The 21,604-nt window shown below is 51.1% G+C and overlaps 1 protein-coding gene across 5 annotated transcripts in view; it reads left to right on the forward strand.

The window, feature by feature from the left end:
- Window positions 1-21,604, forward strand: part of LOC141579866 (SH3 and PX domain-containing protein 2A-like) — a 267,812-nt gene that overhangs the window by 57,203 nt on the left and 189,005 nt on the right. For all 5 annotated transcript variants that reach the window (XM_074392497.1, XM_074392499.1, XM_074392495.1 and 2 more), the window contains one exon: window positions 2-82. In XM_074392497.1, the coding sequence (XP_074248598.1) occupies window positions 2-82 (81 nt within the window). The remainder of the gene's footprint in view (window position 1; window positions 83-21,604) is intronic.

The following is a 21,604-nucleotide window of genomic DNA, read 5'->3' on the forward strand; positions in this document are numbered from 1 at the left end:
GGTATACATCATCAATGTGACCTGGTCCGACTCCACCTCCCAGACCATCTACCGGAGGTACAGCAAGTTCTTTGACCTGCAGGTGAGTTGGTTGGAGCTGCGACACTGGCCTGAGTCTCTCTGGTGGGCTGGCCTCTCTTTTACCCTTACTTATCCAGGAAGCCCCAACAGACCTATCAGGGTCAGAGTCCAGGTGGGAGCAGAGGGATAGAATAGGGAGGCTCAAAGGTAGAGCTGGGCTTGTCTCAATCTCGGCCTTCTCTAATGGTCTTAACAGTCCCACTTTGTCACCCTCCCCTGCCTACGGGGTAGGAAACAGTGGTGGAGAAGCGGGAGGATGGTCAGGTGCTGGGTGCCTGAGCAGGCATGTGTCTGTAAACATCCAGGGCGAGACAGAAGCCACCACATCATTGCAGACAAAGAAAAGCAAACACGCAGGGAAGACTGAACCAGAAAATAAGCCATTTTTTTGAACTACAGGCACAAACTAGGCATACATATCACGGTGTCTGTCTGACCGAATGAGGCACTTGCCGCCCAGTTTGTACATGTACGTGGTAGGTGTGTGTCTCTAAGACACGTGGGCACATTCGCAAGGGGGATGGTAGGGTGGTGTGAGTCCCACAGCTACCCCTGTAGACACCTCCTTGGTGCCAGCTAATTTAGTTCGGCCTCTTTGGGTTGCAGGTGATAGTTTTACACTCGCACTGGCTTAGACACAAAGGAGACTTGATTGGAGGAGTGACCAGGAAAGCTCGTGCAGCCGACCACATAGCGAGAAGGGCAGTGAGGCAGACGCCTGCAGGAATGCCTGTGTTCAAACGCGCACGCTGAATGAAGAGAACCCCTAAACAGGCTTTGTGCGACAGGAAGGCTGTTTATTCACCTGGGTGCAGGCGGGCTGAGGCCCAAAATGGAATCAGCGAAGGGTGGTGGGATGGGAGTCGATTTTATAGGTTTGGGGTGGGCAGTGGAAAGTTACAGTTTGGGGGTGGGGTTTGCAGGCTGGGAGGGCGTTACAGGGTATGGAGTCACAGAGTTGGCCAAGCTGGGAGGGGGTCGTAGGGTGTGGCGTCACCAGGTTGGCCGAGGTCGGTTACAAAGTCCAATGGCCTTGTCTTTTGAGGCTGGAATAAGAAGCAATCGAGAATAACTCAGTTAAGTAGGCACCACAGGGGTTGATCATTTCTTCCTCTTTCCGTGATCTTACAGCCATTTCAGGTTTTCTAATTTCGGAAGACCCGCCGGAGGTGTACGCGCGGTTCACGGGGTTCGCCATGCCGTCCATGGTGTGGTCAGACCTTACAACCTGAAACCAGGATCTTCTCTCCCCCTGTCTTGTCTCTGCTTCCCTCTGGTGCTGCCCTCGGCTTCTGTTACCTCACACCCCGAGGAACATGGCTGTCAGCAGTTCTAGAATTTTACAGCTTTTGGCTCCGAACGGAGGAGAGATGGACTCTTTCCCAGTTCCACGTTGAAAAATCCCAGGGAGATTCTGATTGGTCCGGCTTGGGTCAGGTGCCCTCTCTGGACCAATCAGTATGGCCGGGCTTCGAGAGCCTCTTAGCACAGACATGGCCGCTGGGGAGCTCCCCTCTGTGGATCACAGGCGAGTACCAGAGAAGAGACAGTCAGTATGCGATGAGCAGCAACCCTTCCAGGCCAAGCCAAGATGTTCCAGATTCCTCCTCGGGGCTGTGAGCCTGATTTAGGCCAATAAAAACGCAGAGAGACACTCCCTTCTGCCCTCACAGCCAGGGCCCACTCCTTTCTTGGCAGGCCTTTGGTCGTCAGCCATCTTGAAGAGGTCACCTTGGGCGCCCTGTGCTTGGCCCAGATACCTGATTCTATCTCGTTGTCCTCATTGCCCTACCTATGAGACAAGTCAAGGGGGAGCCAGCTCCCTGTATGACAAATCCTCTCTAATCCAACCATATGGGATTGAATACCTCATTGAATATGGGATTGAAAGCCACTCCTTACTCTCCTGCCTTCTTCCTCTTCCCTCTTCAATGCATGTCCAGTCTCCTTGGGTCCGGCGTAAGCTGGTGGGGTTTGCCGATACCCCATCAATGGGTGTAGTGTGCTGGACAGGAAGTGATAACTCAGTTGGGGAGAGGGAACCCTGAAAGGACTCATTGATGAGCTGGAGGGGGCCTGAAAGCCAGTGGAAACTTGCAAATCAGAACTTTTCTTCCCCCTCTTCTGTTCTGGCCCCCCACCCCCTCCCATATTGCAGAATCTCAGGAGAAAGGAATGCTGCTACCCCCCCCCACCCCCACCCCACCACCTCCCTTGCCGGGAGGACTCATTCCTATGTGTGGAAAGGGTGTACACAGGCCGGGAGCAGCTAGTGCAGTGTGCTGGCCATAGCTTGGCAGTGGCCATGACCTTGATCAGGCTTGTCCCGGTGGGTCATTGCCGACCTGTAGATGCAGTTTGGGAAGGGGTTGGAATAGTTCTTTGGAAATTAACTTATGAGCCGAGCATAGCATCTTTATGAACCCATTTTACCTGCCATGATGCATTTCTCTGGCGTTCATTTTGAAAAAGTCTTGCTTACTTATCAAGTCGCTGATTCTAGTGTGGTGGATTCTATAGAGGAAGAACGAAGGGATTTGCTAACTCCATCTCTGTCATTGGTGCACCTCAGAACTCATGTCTCTGAGAGGTTGTGAAGAGCGCGGCTTAGACTTTAGGCGCCGCGGGCACGTTGCCTGGGACTGGTTACAGGCTGTCACCGTGTAACTCCGGACAGCTTCCTTCACTTCTCTAGGCTTGCTTTCCTCAGCTGTGGTGTGAAGGTTCGAATAATGCCTACCCGGTAGGCTTATTAGGGGGACTGAATGAGTGAATCCAGATTTCTCCCGACACTTAGTTGCCTGGTGAGTTGCCTGGTGTTGCCAGGTCGCAGGGATGTTGGGCTGCATGGCTGGGAGGTCTAGGGGCTGGGGACCCACTCCCTGATGTTGCCTGTGGCTTCCCTCACTTGGCGTCACTCTGCAGTGAGCTCTCTGTGCCCGGTCCCTGCCAGCATGGGGAGCTCGTTGGGAGTTGGGGTGTGGCCCAGGGGCAGCTATCAGACATGTTTTGCTCCTTTCATTTTTGGCTGACCCTGCAAGTCCCACGCTCACCAGACCCGCCTCTAGCCAACTGCTCCCCTGGCTTCACCAACTCCTGGTTCTAAGCCTCCTGAGGGCCACAGAGCCGCCTGTGAATCTGATGGAAGCCCTCTCCCCAGAAAAAGAGTGAATACATACGATTTTACATACGGTGGCGAGTGTTCCCAGACCCCTTGTGGACCCCCAGTGAGGACCTGCTGATTAGCCAGGGGTGCTGGTGGGCATGTAGTTCCAGGTACTCAGGAGGCTGAGGTGGGAGGATCAATTGAGCCCGGGGGGTTGTGCCTGCAGTGAGCTATGACTGCACTACTGCACTCCATCCAACGTGGGTGACAGAGTGAGGCCCTGTCTCAAAAAAGCAAAAACAACAACAACAAAAACTGCCGAACTCAATAAGTTTAGATCATGAATCATACATTCAATCCGGTACTACTTGGGCAGCATTTTGGGGGTCTATTCAGGTAAGAACAGGAGGCCTGGACACCCCTTTGATAGACCTCTAGTTCTCCCCGCCCCCACCCCTGCACAAGTTGGTTGCCTGCACCCCAACGTGGGTCTCCCTGTACTTCCCTCTCTTATCTCTCCCTCTTCAGGTGTTTTCCTTTGTTCTCGAAGGCCAGGTACCCATGAGGCGGCCTTGAGTTCCAACCTCTTTCATACAGCCCGGGAACCACAAGCAAAGTGATCCCAAGTGGTCCCTGACTCCCTCTGGCTGTGAATTGAAGGCCATGGGGGGTTTGTGCAGATCCAATTTCATTCAGAACAGCACATGGACCCTCTGTTTCTCCCTCTGAGGGCACACAGGGAGGTGGACACCTGCACCCTGCCCTTCCCACTCTGTAGCCATGAGGCCAGGAAGCACTTGAAGGGTGCTCTGTCATCTGAACAGAAACCCCACACTCTTCGGTTTGTCCCTGTCTCTCCACGGCAGCTTCTACATCAGCACAGCTCTTCCGCACCCCCTACCCCTGCACTTTCCACCCCCTCCCAGATACTAAGATCTGAAGCAGACCATTTTTTCTGGTTATTATCTTCAAAGCTTCTGCCTGGACCTCACTGCCCTGCATGTGAAGCTCTCAGTAGATCCTTGGAAATGAACGGTCTCAGGCACATGCCAGCCCTGAGGCAGCAGCAAGCAGGAGGAGCCAAGAGCTGAGGCTTGTCCTTGGAGACGGTTTGCTGTCCCTTTGGGGTGACTCATGGCATTCAGGACAGAGTACTTAGAACTCTGGTGGTGCACTGGGGAGCTGTTCACAGGGAAGGGGAGAAGTCAGAGGGTCGGGAGACACTGAGAGAACTGCCCCCACTATCACCTGGTGATTGCTCGTTCCATGCCTTCTGAAGCCTTAGGACCCTACAGAACAGAGGCATTGATCTTAGCGCCCCCTTCCCATCCCACCACCCACCTTCTTCACTCACAGCTTCCCTGCTACCTGTGAGGCCTTGGATTAGGGTTGCCAGATAAATATGAGATGTCCAATTAAATTCACATTCCAGGTAAACAGCAAATGCTTTTTAAAGAATTAAGTATGGGTACTAGGTGCGGTGGCAGCTCATGCCCCTAATCCCAGCACTTTGAGAGGCCAACTTGGGAGGATTGCTTGAGTTCAATAGTTCAAGATCAGCCTGGGCAACGTGGCAAGACCCTGTCTCTACAAAAAAATCCCTCCTTCCTTCCTTCCTTCCTTCCACCCTCTCTCCCTTCCTCCCCTCCTTTCCTCACTCCTTCCCTCCCTCCTTCCCTCCCTCCCTCCTTCCTTCCTTCCTCCCTTTCTTCCACCCTCCTTCCCTCCCTTCCTTCCCTCCTTTCCTCACTCCTTCCCTCCCTCCTTCTCACCTTCCTTCCTTCCTTCCTCCCTCCTTCCCTCCTTCCCTCCTTCCCTCCTTCCCTCCTTCCCTCCTTCCCTCCTTTCCTCCTTTCCTTCCCTCCTTCCCTCCTTCCCTCCTTCCCGCCTTCCCTTCTTTCCTTCCCTCCTTCCCGCCTTCCCTTCTTTCCTTCCCTCCTTCCCTCCTTCCCTCCTTCCCTCCTTCCCTCCTTCCCTCCTTCCCTCCTTCCCGCCTTCCCTTCTTTCCTTCCCTCCTTCCCGCCTTCCCTTCTTTCCTTCCCTCCTTCCCTCCTTCCCTCCTTCCCTCCTTCCCTCCTTCCCTCCTTCCCGCCTTCCCTCCTTCCCTCCTTCCCTCCTTCCCTCCTTCCCTCCTTTCCTTCCCGCCTTCCCGCCTTCCCGCCTTCCCTCCTTCCCTCCTTCCCTCCTTCCCGCCTTCCCTCCTTCCCTCCTTCCCTCCTTCCCTCCTTCCCTCCTTTCCTTCCTTCTTTCCTTCCTCCCATCCTTCCAGTATTAAGTGTCTACCTTGTACATCCAGGCAGTGTGCCAGCTCTGGGACACATTGAAGATCCAAAGCGGATCTGATTCTTGCCTGTATGGGTCTCACAGCTTAGTAAGGGCAGACAGATTTTAGTTAAAAAGCAGAGACGAACCATATTGTTCTACGCCATTCCAGAGGTAACGAAGGTGCCGTAGACATAGAGGGAAACCTTAGACTCTGGGATCAGGGCTGGCTTCCTGAAGAAGTGAGTTTTATCTGACACATCAGTGAGTTATTGTATCTTATTTTACTTTCGAGATCGGAGATTCTTTTGTGCTTCTAATGAAAGCCAAAGACTCCCCAGACAAGTGCATGAATGTGCATCTGTAATTCTAATAACCGTTTTGATTTTTCATACCTCCCTGAAATCCATCCATGAGCACCAGGATAACGCCCTCTGCTCTTCCCCAGACCTTCTTCTCTCCCATATTGTCTGCCATGAGCCTTCAGATCCAGACACACACACACGGGGCTGTGCACTGAACCCAGCCGCTCTTCCTGCTCACTCAGAAGCCCCAGGTACAGGGGCTTTAAAGTTGTACTGTCCAGTGCGGTGGCCACTAGCAACGTGTGGCTATTTAATTAAAAATTTTTGAAATTAAATTTTAAAAATGAAATGAAATAAAAGTAAATGTTTAGAGTTCCTTGGTGGCACTTGCTACATCACAAGTACCCAGTAGCTACTGTGGCTAGTGGTTGTGTGTTGGGCAGATACAGAACATTTCTATTATCACAGAAAGTTCTATTAGATGGCTAGTTTGGACAACCAGGAACACACAACAGGCTTGAGCTGGCTCTGTGCCCACCCTGCAGTGATCTGCCAACTCCCGGCCCCTTCCTAGGTTGCCCCCTGAAATCTTCTAGGGCCCTGGCAAGAAGAGGGAGATTATTCTCCTGCAGTTTGCCCATCCTTAGAGCGTTTTGGCTCAGCAACTATTCCAAACACTTCTTCTGAAAACCAGGTCAGTTTCCCGAGAGGGCTTCTAAGAGCCTTTCAGATGTCAAGTTAAGAACAGGGAAGAGGTGAGGCTGTTAGTCTCCAAGTGGAAATTGATTTATTCTAAAAATAACTCACTGCTCAGCACTATCTGACCAGGGAAAGGACCTGTCCCAGGGGAAGCTGACCAGGACAGGGCCTAATGTCGAGGCCCGTTTGGTGAGAAAGGGCCTGGGTTGCTTGGAGGTGCAGTTCAGGTGGGAGGAGGGGCCGCAGATACCCTTTTCAGTTGCTTTCTCACCTGTGGCTGGACCAGATTTCCAGCCTTTGTCCATTTCCTTGCATAGCTCCTTCCTGGTCTTACCGAGGAGGGGCCGGAAGGCTCTCTGAAGCCCTGGCTCCGTGGACGGTTGTTTCACAACCTGACCTACAAGGCACTGGGCGACAGTAATTGCTCTGCAAACACCACCGCACCGTGCTGCTGGTGCTTTAGTCTGAACTCTGGCCAGCGAGTGCACAGGGTCAATATTTGATGAGAGCCGAGAGCAGCCCTTTAGCTTTCCCCGCACCACTTGCAAGATAGAGTTAAGAAGGTTGTTCAGGTTTGCTCATTGGCTCTGAAGGGCCCAACCTGTTCTGACAAGCTTTTTTCTCTCTTCCTTATTCATCTCTCTAGACCAGGCGTCCCCAAACTACGGCCCCCTGAGGCCATTTATCCAGCCCCCCGCCGCACTTCAGGAAGGGGCACCTCTTTCATTGGCGGTCAGTGAGAAGAGCACAGTATGTGGCGGCCCTCCAATGGTCTGAGGGACAGTGAACTGGCCCGCTATGTAAAAAGTCTGGGGACGCCTGCTCTAGACTCTCCACCCATGCACCCCACTGCACCCCACCCCAGGGTCACACTCACTTTCCAGAGCTCCAACAGCCCACCTCATGATGGGTGAAAAAATTATAATTCCCGAGTTACCAATAATCAGCCTTGAAATGAATGTGTATGTGGGCGTGGGTGTGTAATAATGTCATTTATGGAGCTTTATGGGATCATTGCACGTTTAGAGTTAGAGTTCTTATTCTAAGTGCCTCACTTTGCAGGTAGCAAACTATGTTAATTTTTCTCTTCATTAAATTTATATAAGCTTTCGTTTGGTTTAATGTCCAGAGCAGGCCTCAGCTGAGATCAGCCTGGGGTGATCCCAGTGTGTTCCAAGAACCAACCTGAAAGCAGAAAAGAGGGGGAAATGTCTCTCTCTTCTGCAGGCACTCTGCCTTTTAATCATCGAGGGAATTTGTTTGAGATCACTGACCCTAGACTAAAGCAAGAGGGCCACAGTCTGGGGAGGGAAGCTGCTAAGTTCTAAGAACAATCTTGTACTGAGGATTGCAGAGAGTTGCAGCATACCTAGCATGGCACAGTGCCAGCTCCAGAATGTGGTGAGCACGGATCATTGTGAGTGCTCACACACCCTAGACAGAGGAGAGCATCGGCCTTGACTGAGGTTGGGTGCCGGTCCCATGAGGCACCGAGAGCCTCATGTTTTTTCCCATGGCGAAAATGGGAAACAGCCTAAAAGACCCATCTATCCAGAGTTGCTAAGTTAACCACGGTATTCTCATAGCACTTAGTACAACAGTCAAAGCAAATGAGATGATCTCGTCCATCTGTGGGTGGATCTCCGGGAAACATTCATAAACAAACAATGCAAGTTTCTTTTATTTATTTGTTTTTTGGGGGACAGAATCTCACTCTGTTGCCCACTTTGGAGTGCAGTGGCGCCATCTCGGCTCACTGCAACCTCTGCCACCTGGGTTCCCGCGATTCTCCTGCCTCAGCCTCCCGAGTAGCTGAAATGACAGGCACCTGTCACCACACCTGGCTAATTTTTGTATTTTTTTTTAGTAGAGATGGGGTTTCACTATGTTGACGAGGCTGGTCTCGAACTCTTGACCTCAGGTGATCTGCCCACCACAGCCTCCCAAAGTGCTGGGATTACAGGTGTGAGCCACTGCACCTAGCTTTAAGTTTTAAAACAGTATTTACAGTATGGTAACAATTATACCCCCCACCCCCCACAAAACAACCCAACAAGATATATATATTTTGCAAGTACATACACAGCATATGAATGTAATTTTTTTTCCATCTAGAAAGCTGTACTCCAGGTTGGTATCAGAGTCATCTCTAGATGAGGTGTTAGGGATATCAGTGGGAGGAAGGGCCTGATCAAGGGGGAATCTTAGCCTTATCTTAATGTTTTACTTCTTTAGAAAAGGAGAATGTATTCATATATTACTTGCAACATTAATATTGAAGAATTAAAGACACACCTATGGGGGAGCTAGGGTAAGTGGGAAGTTGGAAAGAAAATATGTCTTTCCTGGTCATGATGGTATAATGGGACAGAAAACACAGGTGAAAAAAAATAAACGTAAGAGTATATCTAACAAGGAGAACATGAAACTCATAAAGATCACGTTACCTCAGATTTCCTGAACCATCATTCTAGATCATTCCTGTGGAATGTAAACTGGTTAGATCCTAGTACAACCAACCCCAGGGACCTGTCCAAATTATCTTGTCCAACTGGAATCTTGTATTCAGATATTACTTAAAATCTGCGAACAACATATTGGAGCAGGAAGCACTTGGCGGGGTTTCTTGTGTCATGATGAAACTGTACTCAGAGCTGTGCAGGGCTGGGGCACAGGGGCTCCAGGCATGCGCACCAGGGCCAGGGCGGCTGGATTTCAAGACCAGCCCCAGCACTTACTGTCTAAGCTTTGATGAGTGATGTAACCTCTCTGTGCTTGATTTCTCATCTGTATAATGGGGTGTAGAGTAATACCTGCCTCGCTGGGTGACAGGAGATATAAAATGAGACAGTCCCTAAAGAAGGCCTTTAGGATAGGACTGCACAGACTCTAGACGGGGAAGCTGACATGTCACCAGTGAGGCCCTCAGAAACATAAAACTCCAAAAAGCCAGAGAGCCCCGCTCTTCTAGAGACAGAGGTTTCTTCCTGTCCCCCATTAGTATAAACTACACTTTCATCAAATAGCCGGGTCTGCCTCTAGGCAGGAGAGGCACAAGGCAGTGTTAAAGGTTTTCTGGATAAATGCTTTTCACCTCCAAAGTTTAATTACAAACCTATTTCCCCTCCAACAATGCTGTTAGGAAAATACTGTTTTTAAAAAAGTAATTATTAGTTGACAGCTTTTCCTTGCTCCTGGAAAGAGGCATCTTTGATTCCTGAAGGAACACAGAGGGTCTCCAGGAGCCCTGTGGGGCTTCCATTGGCTTTAGGGAATTCCCTGGCTGGCTCCTCTCCAACCTGGGAGCTGGCCGAGCTCCAGCACCCTTTCAACCTAAGGCTGAGCATGAACTCTAGCTACCTCCCGCCTCTCCCGAGTTCCCCTTTGGCAGATCCTGTTGGCAGGTGAAGGGATGGGAAGACTTGGGTGAACTGGCACCTCGGGGCAGGCTCAGGATGGGAAAGCCACTTAGCATTGAGTTTGAATCCTGGGGTTAACTGGTGTCCAGCTAGAGTGTTGGGAAAAGTTTGGGTTGGTCTTTTTTCACCTGTGAGCAGACGGAGTTTGTAACTTGTGCAGTTTCCCAACCTGGTGGGTTTAGGAAGACCCTTGTGCTTGTGGGGACCTCTCAGGTCCAGAGCAACTCACGACCTGGTTCCAAACAGATGGAGAGAGGTATGGAAGGAGGGCGGTGGCAGCAGGGACAGAGCATCTACAAGAGGCCTCTGCATATCTGTGCATGAAGGGAGATAAGACCCAGAGGGCTGAGCTCAGGCCCTGAGAACCACCACACTGGGGCCTGCCCTCAGGAGAACTTTCCACCCAGCCAGAGCCTGTGGATATCAAGAGAGCTGGGGAACTTGTGTGACACTGAAGCCACTGGCAGTTGTCGTTGTCAGATATGCACCGTACTGTAGGTGCGCTTGGGAAATCCCGCCTTTCCTATACAGACGAGAACTCACTCTGTGAGCCTCATTTTGGATGGTTGTGTGTATTTGATCCAGGCCCAGGTGTTCACATGGTGTTCAGCCATATCCCGTTCCTAGTGAAACGGCCCTGTCAGATCAGACCCCCATTTGTGCACTAGGAAATCAAAAGCCATCTCTGCCCTTTGCTGGCTCCCCAGCCTCTCCATGGGGTCAAAGTGGGATTTTCATACAGTGGGGGAAGCTCTTTTATAAACTGAGGAAAACTGTAAGAAGCTAGAATATCCTCTGGGTATCAAACGTTGGCGCTGTTCACTGGCTGTGAACTTCTGGGTGACGTCTTATGAGTGTGAACACTAGGAGCCTTGGGGCCATCACTGCTCCGCCAGTGACTGTCCAACAGGGCTGAGAATGTCCCTTTCTGGGAGAGAAATCAGCTGTGTGCAAATAGTACAATATGGGAGGTATATGTTTGTCAACTGATATTAACCATGTCCACTGGGAAATCAGTGGTGGAATTGTGAGTTTTCCAATTAGGAAGCTCTTAGAGATCATCTAGCAGGATGACAAGTGTCTGGCAGTCATGTTGCTGTCTCCCACTCCTGCCTACAGCAGACATCACTAATTGATCATAGCACTCTCCTATCCTGTACCTGTGGCAGACACTTTTAATTGATCACAAGCCCAGACGTCGTCTGAGTCTTTGTAAAAAGCAAAACCGACTATCTTTAGGAAGTCACTACCTATCAGTTGGCAATGGCACCTTGAGGTGAAACTAATTGGCTGCCCTCTGATCTTGCCCATTTCCCCTATTTGGCAGATGAGGAAATGAGGTCCCAAAAGGGGAGCAATTTGTCCAAGATCACAGCAAGTGATAGCAGGACGAGAACTCCGGTGCTCTCGCTTCTGGCTCACTCTAGTCTGGGTTCCCAGCCTCCCACTAAGAAGTCCTCTTGCTGTTTTTGGCTGAGGAGGGCAGGAAGCTTTTGTTGCCTCACTGAGATCACCTGGGGAACCACTCACTCTCCCTAGAAAGGAGCTGCCTCTGCAGAGAGCTGAAGACTTCTCTCTAGATCCCAGAAAGGTCCCTGGAGGCTCCCTCCCAGGCTCAGCGGCGTCCTGGAGCTCAGCCCACATCTCCTGCCCACCGTCACCTGCCTCTCTCATTGTTGAATAAACCCCAGCTCTGCCAGGAGCAGTGGTGGAGTCAGCTCACACCAGCTGCATGACTGCTCAGAGCTGCACGCCTTGTTTTCCCTGTGTAAGGTGTCATGCCAGGGTGTGTTTGGGTGTCATGTCAGGGACGCATTGGAATGCAGTTGGCTGCCTCTGTCACCTCCCTCCTCCTCTGGTCCTAGGCCCAAAGGTCCAACCTGGAAAAGTCTTTTCTGCCCCTATGGGGCCCCCATCTTACCCCTCTTTGGAGAGCCAACAGTCAAGTTGGCTGGAAAGTGTGTTGGGGGACAGTGTCCCCCTCCAAACTGGAGAATGAAGGGAAGGAGGATCTTTGGTGGTGGCTAGGTGAGTGGAGTGTGTGTGTGTGTGTGTGTGTGTTTGTGTACACACCCTGTGAAGCTTCAGGCATGACCAGGTCACTCTCTTCCTGCTGGAGGGAATTTCAAGTGCCTCTTAGCACCTCCGGAGGAGCGCTAGCTACGTGCCTGACTCCATGCATGGTGCTGGGGACCCTAAGGGGAAAATCCAGGGTCATCCGGGGTGAAAGAGCATTCAGCTGGCAGAGCATGAGGGTGGAATGCACAGAACGGGTGTAGCCGCACTAAGTGGGCATCCTGGGGTGTAGACTGCCTGCATCATGCCTGCATGCTGTGAGCATTCCCTTCAGCTCGTGGAGGCAGCTTCTGTCTGGGGCCTGGAGGGCTTGACATCCTGTTCCTCCCACCCCTGCATCCTCCCCGGCTGACGACGGCAGCAGCTGGTTTTGTTTTTGACTCTTATGGAACGAGGCACGTGGGGCAGTCAGGTACGCCATGGGAGCCTGAGCTGTGGGCTTTTCTGAGGTAAGATAGAGTTATTTGTCCCTCTGGGAGGCAATCTGCCACCAGCGTGGTGACCGGGAGATGTGAGCTGTACCGATTCCCTCATTGGCACCCCTCGCCCTACTCCTGGCCCCAGGCTGGACCTCAGCTTCCTGATGGTTTTAGGGGCTGCCATCCCTGTGTCTCAGGGACTCTAGTTTTTTATTTTATTATTTTATTTTATTTTTTGAGACAGAGTGTTGCTCTGTCGCCCAGGCTGGAATGCAATGATGCAGTCTCGGCTTACTGCAACTTCTTCCTCCTGGGTTCAAGCGATTCTTCTGCCTCAGCCTCCCAAGTAGCTGGAATTATAAGTGCCTGCCACCATGCCCAGCTAATTTTTGTGTTTTTAGTAGAGAAGGGGTTTCTCTGTGTTGACCAGGCTGGTCTCGCACTCATGACCTCAGGTGATCCGCCCACCTCAGCCTCCTGAGCCACCGCACATGGCCTCAGGGACACTAGATTATAACTTTGTGGGAGTAGCTGGGGCATTGGAGCTTTTTCCTTTATAACCTCAATTTAGCTGGAGCCAAGGAAAAAATATTTTAGATCTCCCAGAAACCTCCACAGATGGATGACATCAGGCTCTCCAAAGGACTTGTGGGAGTCCTGGTGCCAGATTCCCAACTTTCCAAGTAAAGCAGCATCTCCCAGCGACGGAAGGCTCAGGCTGTGTAATCAGCCAGATTTACTTTGGTTTGTGCCTCAGCCCACCACTTTACCAGCTATGTGAACCTGGGTGGTTACCCTCCAAGAGTCCCCACCTTCCCATCTGCAGAATGGCTGTACTTGCAGAACCTGTCCCATAGTGTTGTTGTGAGATGTGAAGGAGATGAGCCCCAGGAAAGCCTTGCCATCATGCCTGGAGCAGCTGTGAAGCATTATTATTATTATTTTTTTGAGACGGAGTTTCGCCCTTGTTACCCAGGCTGGAGTGCAATGGCGTGATCTCGGCTCACTGCAACCTCCGCCCCCTGGGTTCAGGCAATTCTCCTGCCTCAGCCTCCTGAGTAGCTGGGATTACAGGCACGTGCCACCATGCCCAGCTAATTTTTTGTATTTTTAGTAGAGACGGGGTTTCAGCATGTTGACCAGGATGGTCTCGATCTCTTGACCTCGTGATCCACCCGCCTCGGCCTCCCAAAGTGCTGGGATTACAGGCGTGAGCCACCGCGCCCGGCCAGCTGTGAAGCATTATTATCATGAGATTGTTGGTGTGGCCTCTGGCACCCCTGAAGAAGGGAAAGGGCTCCACGATCCTCCCTGTGAACACAGTGTGTCCCCAGCCTAGATTAGGGGAACATTTTTCTAGCCACCGAAGGGTCCTAGGTACCTCCAAGCTGCAGTAAACCAATGCTCTGGGGCTGGCCAGGAGACAGACCCCAAAGCCACCAGGGTTTGGCTCTATCTGCTAATTACAGCGCCTTGGTCTGGTGCTCAGTAAACAAAGTGGCCAGTTCATGCCCCCCCAGTGCTGGCTGGGGGGCTGGGGAGGAGCCCAGGAAGAACCCAAGAATGTGGTCCATGTAGTCCCAGGGAGGCCTCTGGGGCTACATGGACCACATTCAGATATACCTTTTAAAAAAAGTTTTTTTATTATTATTATTTTAAGCGAAACAGGAAGCATGAGACTGGTGTTTGGGCTGGAGCTGAGATGCTGGCAGAGGGACTTTGAGCGGGTGACAAGCCAGCCATTCTTCCTGCTGAGACAGTCCCCGCTGCCTCTCCCAAGGGCAGTGCTGGTGGAGGCCAGCCTTCATGGCTCCCCAGGGAGACAGGCTTGTTTTGTTCTGGGTTTCCCAGGGCTTCGCTGCTCATCTTGGAACCTTTGAGGAAGAATCCCCAGTGGGAGGGTGGAGGGAAACCCGTCTGAGTGTGGGTGCCCCCACTCCATCCAGCAGCGCAACAGGGTGGGGACCGAGACGGAAGAGACTGGGACAGGCAATCTGGTAAAGTGCCAGAGTTTTAAGAAAATTGTGTAGCAGGACTCCAAAATGTGAGATTCTACCCATTGCTTTATATATATTTTTGGTGCATACTGAGAAAAGTCTGCTGCTGCCTGAGTCTGGCAGTCGGGACAGTTTGGAATACCTGGGTTTCTTGGTTGTGTAGTCAAGAACCAAGGTGCAGGCTGGAGCTACGGGCCTGTGCCCCAGCTGGGTGTCAGAATCACCTGCAATCTGGGTTCACCTGCGAGCCAGATTAAAAATGCAACCAGATTCCCGCTTCCCGCTAGTCTCCTGCGTCTGACTGTCTGGGGTCACACAGTCTGAATCTGACTGTTGGGTCCCTGTGTCTGGAATTCCGACAGGCTTGATAAGTGAATCTGACATGAAGCCAGACTGAGAACTGTGGAGTGCTGGAATGAGGAGACCCTGGGGCCTGAGAAGCTCCCTGTCACAGCCGCTGGTGGTGCCTGCAGGCAACCTCAGTCCTGGTGGCCAAGGGCGTCTCTAACCTCTGCACTTTATCATCAGCTCAGGAAGGGCAAGAAGAAAGGAAAGAGCCCAGGATAAGCCTGGCTTGCTCCTCTTGAGGCAGGAGAGATTGGAGATCAGTGGGGGCCCCTCAAACTGGAGGGAATCTCCATAAGAACCAGTGTCGGCACGTGCTTTGTGTCAGGCTCTGTCCCTCGTCCTTTCCATGATTGCCCCTGGGCTGCTTGCAGCCCACTGTGGGATGTAGGCACCACCACTCTCCCCCATTCTTTTTTTTTTTTTAAGAAAAAGAATAAAGAAGAGGAAGAAAGAGAAAGAGGAAGAGGGAGAGATGATGGGGGTATTACTTTATTGCCCAGGCTAGAATACAGTCGAAATATGGGTATGCCTATAATTGTCCTTAATAATGGAGACATAAAAGAAAATGAGGGAAGAGAATAACAAACAAGGAGCCGACCAACATTTCGTTTAAACTTCTGAGTTGATACGATGTGGTACTGATAAGAGTGGATATTTTGTGTATTTAAAGTGGAGAGTTCTATAAATGTTAATTACGTTTACTTGTTCCAGATCTGAGTTCAAGTCCTGGATATCGTTGTTAATTTTCTGTCTCATTGATCTGTCTAATGTTAATGTTGAAGTCTCCCACTATTATTGTGTGGGAGTCTAAGTCTCTTTGTTAGTCTTGTATGTCTGGGTATTCCTGTATTGGGTGCACATATATTTAGGATCTTTAGCTCTTCTTGTTGTTGCATTGATCCTTTTATCATTATATAATGTCCTTCTTTGCTTCTTTTGATCTTTGTTGCTTTAACGACTATTTTATCAGAGGCAAAAATTGTAACTTCTGCTTTTTATTTATATATTTTAGCTCTCTGTTTGGTTGATAAATCTTTCTCCATCCCTTGTTTTGAGTCTTTGTGTATCCTTGAATATGAGATGGGTCTGGATGTAGCATACTGATGGGTTTTAGTTTTTTATTCAAATTGCTTGTCTGTCTTTGGATTGGGGGATTTAGTCAATTTAAATTTAGAATTAATAATGATATATGTGAGTTTAATACTGCCATTTAATATTAGCTGGCTATTTTGCCCATTCGTTGATGTAAATTCTTCATTATATTGATGCTTTTTACTTTTTGGTATTTTTTAGAAAGGCTGATACTGTTTGTTCCTTTCTATGTGTAGTGGTTCTTTCAGAAGCTCTTGTAAAGCAGGCCTGGTGGTGATGAAATCTGAGTGCTTGCTTGTTCACAAAAAACTTTATTTTTCCTTCACTTATGAAGCTTAGTTTGGCTGGATGTGAAATTCTTGGTTGAAAGTTCTTTTCTTTAAGGATGTTGAATATTGGTCCCCACTCTCTTCTGGCTTGTAGGGTTTCTGCTGAGAGATCTGCTGTAAGTCTAATAGGCTTCCCCTTTGTGGGTAACCTGACCTTTCTCTCTGGCTGCCCTTAGTATTTTCTCCTTCATTTCAACCCTGGTGAATCCGACGATTATGTGCCTTGGAGTTGCTCTTCTTGAGGAATATCTCTGTGGTGTTCTCTGTATTACCTGGAGTTGAATATTATCCTGCCTTACTAGGTTGGGAAAATTTTCCTGAATAATATCCTGAAGCATATTTTCCAGCTTGGATTCATTCTCTTCATCACATTCAGGTACACCTATCAAGCGTAGATTAGGTCTTTTCACATAGTCCCATATTTCTTGGAGACTTTGCTCGTTCCTTTTTATTCTTTTTTCTCTAATCTTGTCTTCTCGTTTTATTTCATTGAGTTGGTCTTCGACCTCTGATATCCTTTCTTCTGCTTGATCAATTCGGCTGTTAAAACTCATGCATACTTCACGTAGTTCTCGTATTGTGTTTTTCAGCTCCATCAATTCACTTATATTCCTCTTTAAATTGTGTATTCTTGTTGACATTTCATCAAACCTTTTTTCAAAGTGCTTAGTTTCTTTAGATTGGGTTTGAACAAGTTCTTTTAATTCACAGAAGTTTCTTATTATCCACGTTTTGAAGCCTGCTTCTGTAATTGGAACACACTTGTTCTCCATCGAGCCTTGTTCCGTTGCTGATGAGGAACTGTGATCCCCTGCTGAGGAAGAGGCGTTCTGATCTTGGGTATTCTCAGCCTTTTTTGGCTGTTTTCTTCCCTTCGTTGTAGATTTATCCATCTGTGGTCTTTATAATTACCATCTTTGTAATTGGGTTTCCGAGTGGACGTCCAACTTATTGATTCTCGGCGCCGAAATCTGAGCAACCCACTGCACCGACTAAACCAGCGGCGTTAAGATTGATGGTGCTTTTCTGACTCTGCACCAAGAACCGACGATCCGAGGCACCGGCAAAACCGCCTCGCCGGTCACAAGAGTCGCGCTGGCGACCCATGGGGCTCCTCCGCTGGGAATCTCCCGGTGCGTGAGCAACAAGAATTCATGTGAAGGTGTGGCGTCCTCTTGTTCTTTGTGCTTTCAGTGGGAGCTACAATCCCGAGCTGCTAGTGATCAGCCATCTTGGATCTCTCTCTATCATCCCCACTTTTAAGACAAGGAAATTGAGGCATAGAGTAGTAAAATTAATTGCCTAAGGTCTCATGGCTGGCAAATGACAAAGCCTTTAAATCCCTCAGTCTCTCCTTCTACCTTGGCTCTCTGTCTCCCGTTCTTAAATATTTATTTTTATTTTATATTTATTTGTTTAAGAGGTCTCACTCTGTCACAAGGCTGGAGTGCAGTGGTACAATCATAGCTCATTGCAGCCTCACTCCTGGGCTCAAGCAGTCCTCCCACCCCAGCTTCCTGAGTGGCTGGGACTACAAGCATGCACCACCATGCTGGACTAGTTTTTAAATTTTTTGTAAAGATGTTGGGGGTCTCACTATGTGACCTGGGCTGGTCTCAAACTCCTGGCCTCAAGTGATCCTCCTGCCTCAGCCTCCTTAGTAGCTGGGATTACAGGTGCAAGCCACTGTCCCCCAACATTCCCCTTTAAAAAAAAAAAGAGAGATGAGGGTACTCAGGTCACATAGGACCTCAAGGTCTCACCACGGGTAGGTGGAGGAGCCAGGATTCAGAGTGGGCAGTGTGTTGCTGGAATCCCAGCGCTAAACCGTTTCTCTCTGCTGCCACTTTGATTCACTGCAGAGCCAGCCCAGGAGGCCCCACACCTCACAGAGGAGAGGGGTCCCTTCCCTTCCTTGCCAAGAGGGCTTCTCTTCAGTTACAGAGCAGAAGGGGCAGACGGGTGCTGGACATAGAGGGAAATCATCAGTTTCCATATGTTCATTTCCTTTCTCTGCTCAGGACTCTCCCTGTAGTGTTCTCTCTCTGTCTCTCTTTCCTCGGTTTGTCTGTTTCTGTGTGTTTGTCTGAGGTCTCTGAGCCCCGTCTCTGGCTGTGGCTTAGTTTGTTCCTGTGACCTTTCCTTGTGCCCCCACCTACGCTCTCATCTCAGCCTCTCCGGAGGGTTTTTCTCTCGCCCTGATTCTGTCTTTGCCAGTCTCGTCCGCATGTCTCATCTCAGGATGCGGTCACATCCCAAGTGGGACTCTGGGAGAAGGGCAGGTGGAAGCCTGCTCTGGTCTGCATGGGAGCCTCCAGCTGGGATTAATGAAGGCAGAAGCCCTTGCAGGGGCGGGAAGCTGCTTCCTCTCCTCAGGAGACAGTGGGGAAGGGGAGGCAGCTTTCCCAAGAGTGGCTCACATACAGGTGCACCTTTCGGAATCAGGTGGCAGTCTTGGCACCTGATGGGGAGGCTGTCCTGCCTCCTGTGGGCAGCCATGATGGCCAGCCATTGCTCTGTCCCCCTCCCAGAAGAGCCGTGATCATTTCTTCCCTTCCCTGGGCCATGCTGTGCCTGGGGGTCCTCTGAGTACAAGGGGCTGGCAGTGGTCTCAGCCCTCACTCAGGGTAGCCTTGGAGAGTAGGGTCCGGAGTCCCTGTGGGTGGGATTGGGGAATGAAGGGCAGGAGTCTTGGGCCAGCTCTTCCCCTTCAATGACTGAACAGAGGTCCGAGGGTCTCATCTGTCTGTTCCATTGCCTAATCCCTGCCACCCCTGTGCTAGCTGTCCCTTGCCTAAGCCCTGCCACACCTGCTCCATTGCTGTTCCTGCTAGAAATAGCTGAGCAGTGGCATGTGCCCAGGAAAGGGAGTGGCTCTCGTGGGTCAGGCTGGCCCCTAAACCTTCTACCAGCTGTCAGCGATCCGGGTCAGGTAGGTGTCAGAAACGGGCTTGGGGCAGGGCTTCGCTCACCCTTGAATCCCTTCTCTCAGTGGACAGCAGTTTTCTCTGGTCCAAGCCTTTGCCATCAACCGGAAGGAAGGGTTGGGGATGAGCACCTGATTACATTTGTTGAACACCGGGTAAGGGCAAGTCACGGTGTTCAGAGTGGGGCTGAGGGGCTGGCGACAGATGCAGCCTGAGCTGACCTGCAGACTGGTTACCCATCCAAGTGGACATGCCTAGGAGGCGCTCACCCAGATGTCTCTGCGTGTAAGCCACACGTGTGCCTCCGCCTTGGCGTGCTCCAAACCCGGCTGCTATCTGGACGCCTCCCCGCTCCCTTCTCCTTTTCCTTCTTCTCCCCCTTCCTTCCTCACTCTTCTCCTTCTCCCCTCTCTCCTCCCCTTTCTCTTCCTCTTCCTTCTCCCCTCCCCAGCACAGTCCTCCACCCCAGCGGACCCATCCTCCTGCCTCCTCACTTGCACCCCCCGAGTTTTTACTGGGACTCCCTGCCCTCCAGCCAGCCACTGCCAGGGCTTCTCTGTGCTGCAGCTTCTCTCCAGCGTTTATTTGTCATTATGAACGTTTTCAATCCTATAGAAACTAATATCACTACTGCCCAGATTTAACACGTGAATGTTTTGCCGCATTTGCTTTGGATACGTCTTTTTTAAAGAAATAAAATGGTGCAGAGAGAAGAGGTGTCTGGTCAATGCTAGATTCCCTTCCTCCTGCCTTGGGTCTGCATGTAGAAGTGGAACTGGAGGTGGGTCTAGGGGAAGGCGCTCCAGGCACGGGCATCCACGTGGGCAAGGTGGGGACGGGACCGCCTCGGGCATGCACAGAGGCTTCTCACTATGTTACCTGGGCTGACCCCTGCTTCTGTGACCCCTGCTTCTGTGATCTCTTGGGATCTGGAGCCCGGGGAGGGAGGCGCCTGGAAAAGGGCAGGCCTGCACACATGTGCCCTGGCAGTCCCCCAGCAGCAAGCACCATCTCTCCCTGCACTTCATCCTCCTCCTGCACCTCGTCCCAGGTTGGCAGCTGCCCCTGTTTGAAGGGAGCTCATCACCTGGGTCAGCAGCTGGGCTGCCACCTGGAGAAGGACCCTGCAGCTGGGCACCAGGGTGGGCTGGAAGACACCAAGCTTTGCGGGGGGACTTTTCCTGTTGCATTTCCCAGGTCCCTGGCAGGAAGCAGTCCCCCCACCCCCCACCCCCACTCCTAGAGACAGCCTCATTAGATGGGCTGGCAGCAGAGCCTGGGAAGCACAGGCTGCCCCTCACTGTGGGGGCTGCTGTATAAGCCTTCCCTGGCAACACTGCCTGAGGTATATTTTTAGCTCTAGAGATTCCTCTCTTTTTCCGTCTGGGCTCCACCTTGTTCTCCCCTTTTCCCACTGTGAAGAAACACTGGGAAGTCCTTGGCATAAGGAGATTCCAAAAAGAACTTACAGGAGACGTCTGTGGGCAAAATAAATGCCTTACCTCAGTGACCAGGAAGGAAGCCAGCCAAGCAGCACGTGCCGGCTTTGAAGCCTTCAGACCTGCGCAGGCACATGGGCTGCCTGCGTCAGCTGCTATGTGTACCCGAGCTGCCACAAGGGATTCAAACCCAGTTGAGACCACCCCGTCCCTGGTCAGTCGTGTCCCATATCCAGCCCAGCAGCAAGCCAGCTCGCCCTCAGCCCATCCTCTCAGACCTCCCTCCAGAGACAGCCCAGATCTGCCCTCTCCCTCCCCGTCGCCTCTGCCTGTACCCTGGTCCAGCTCCCCATCAACCTCTCACCTGGGCAACTGAAATAGCCTCTCAGGGTGACTACATTCTCACTCTCACCTCCTCCATAACCCAGTCTGCAGAAGCATCAGAGCCCTCCTTCTAAAACATAAACCCTATCCTAGCAGACCATGGCCTAGAATCTTTCTGAAAGACTCCCTTTCCTTTTGGAATGAACTCCAAACTCCTTACCCTGCTCCCAGGCTCTGGGTGATGGACGCTGCCTGCCCTTCCGGACCGGTCTCTGCCACCCTCCTGTCGCTGGTTGTCAGTGCCCCAGCTCGCTTGCTTCACCTGTTCCTTGGGCACCAAGCACAGTGCTGCCACTGGGCCTTTGTCCTTGCTGTTCCCTCCGCCTGCGCTCCCTTCCCCCAGTTCCCCAAGGAGCTGACTCCTTCTAGGCACTCGGCCTCAGCTCACGTGGCGCTTCTCATGGAATCAGAGAGTACCCACCCCGCCCCCACCAACCATGCATTCATGTACTCTTGGTCACTTTGTCACATTCTACTGTCTTCAAAACACTTACTGCAATCTATTATTTGTTGTTATTATTTTTGAGGCGATCGGGTCTCCTTATGTTGCCTAGGCTGGTCTTGAACTCCTGGGCTCAAGCAATCCTTCCACCTCAGCCTCCCAAAGTACCGGGATTATAGGCGTGAGCCACCACGCCCAGCCCCTGATCTACTTAACGACTGTTTACTGTCTCATTCCTCACCTGTCTCCCCTTCCACCCAGCATGTGAGCTTTAGGGGA

The sequence above is a fragment of the Saimiri boliviensis genome, assembly GCF_048565385.1.
Source record: "Saimiri boliviensis isolate mSaiBol1 chromosome 12 unlocalized genomic scaffold, mSaiBol1.pri SUPER_12_unloc_1, whole genome shotgun sequence".
Classification (NCBI taxonomy): domain Eukaryota; kingdom Metazoa; phylum Chordata; class Mammalia; order Primates; family Cebidae; genus Saimiri; species Saimiri boliviensis.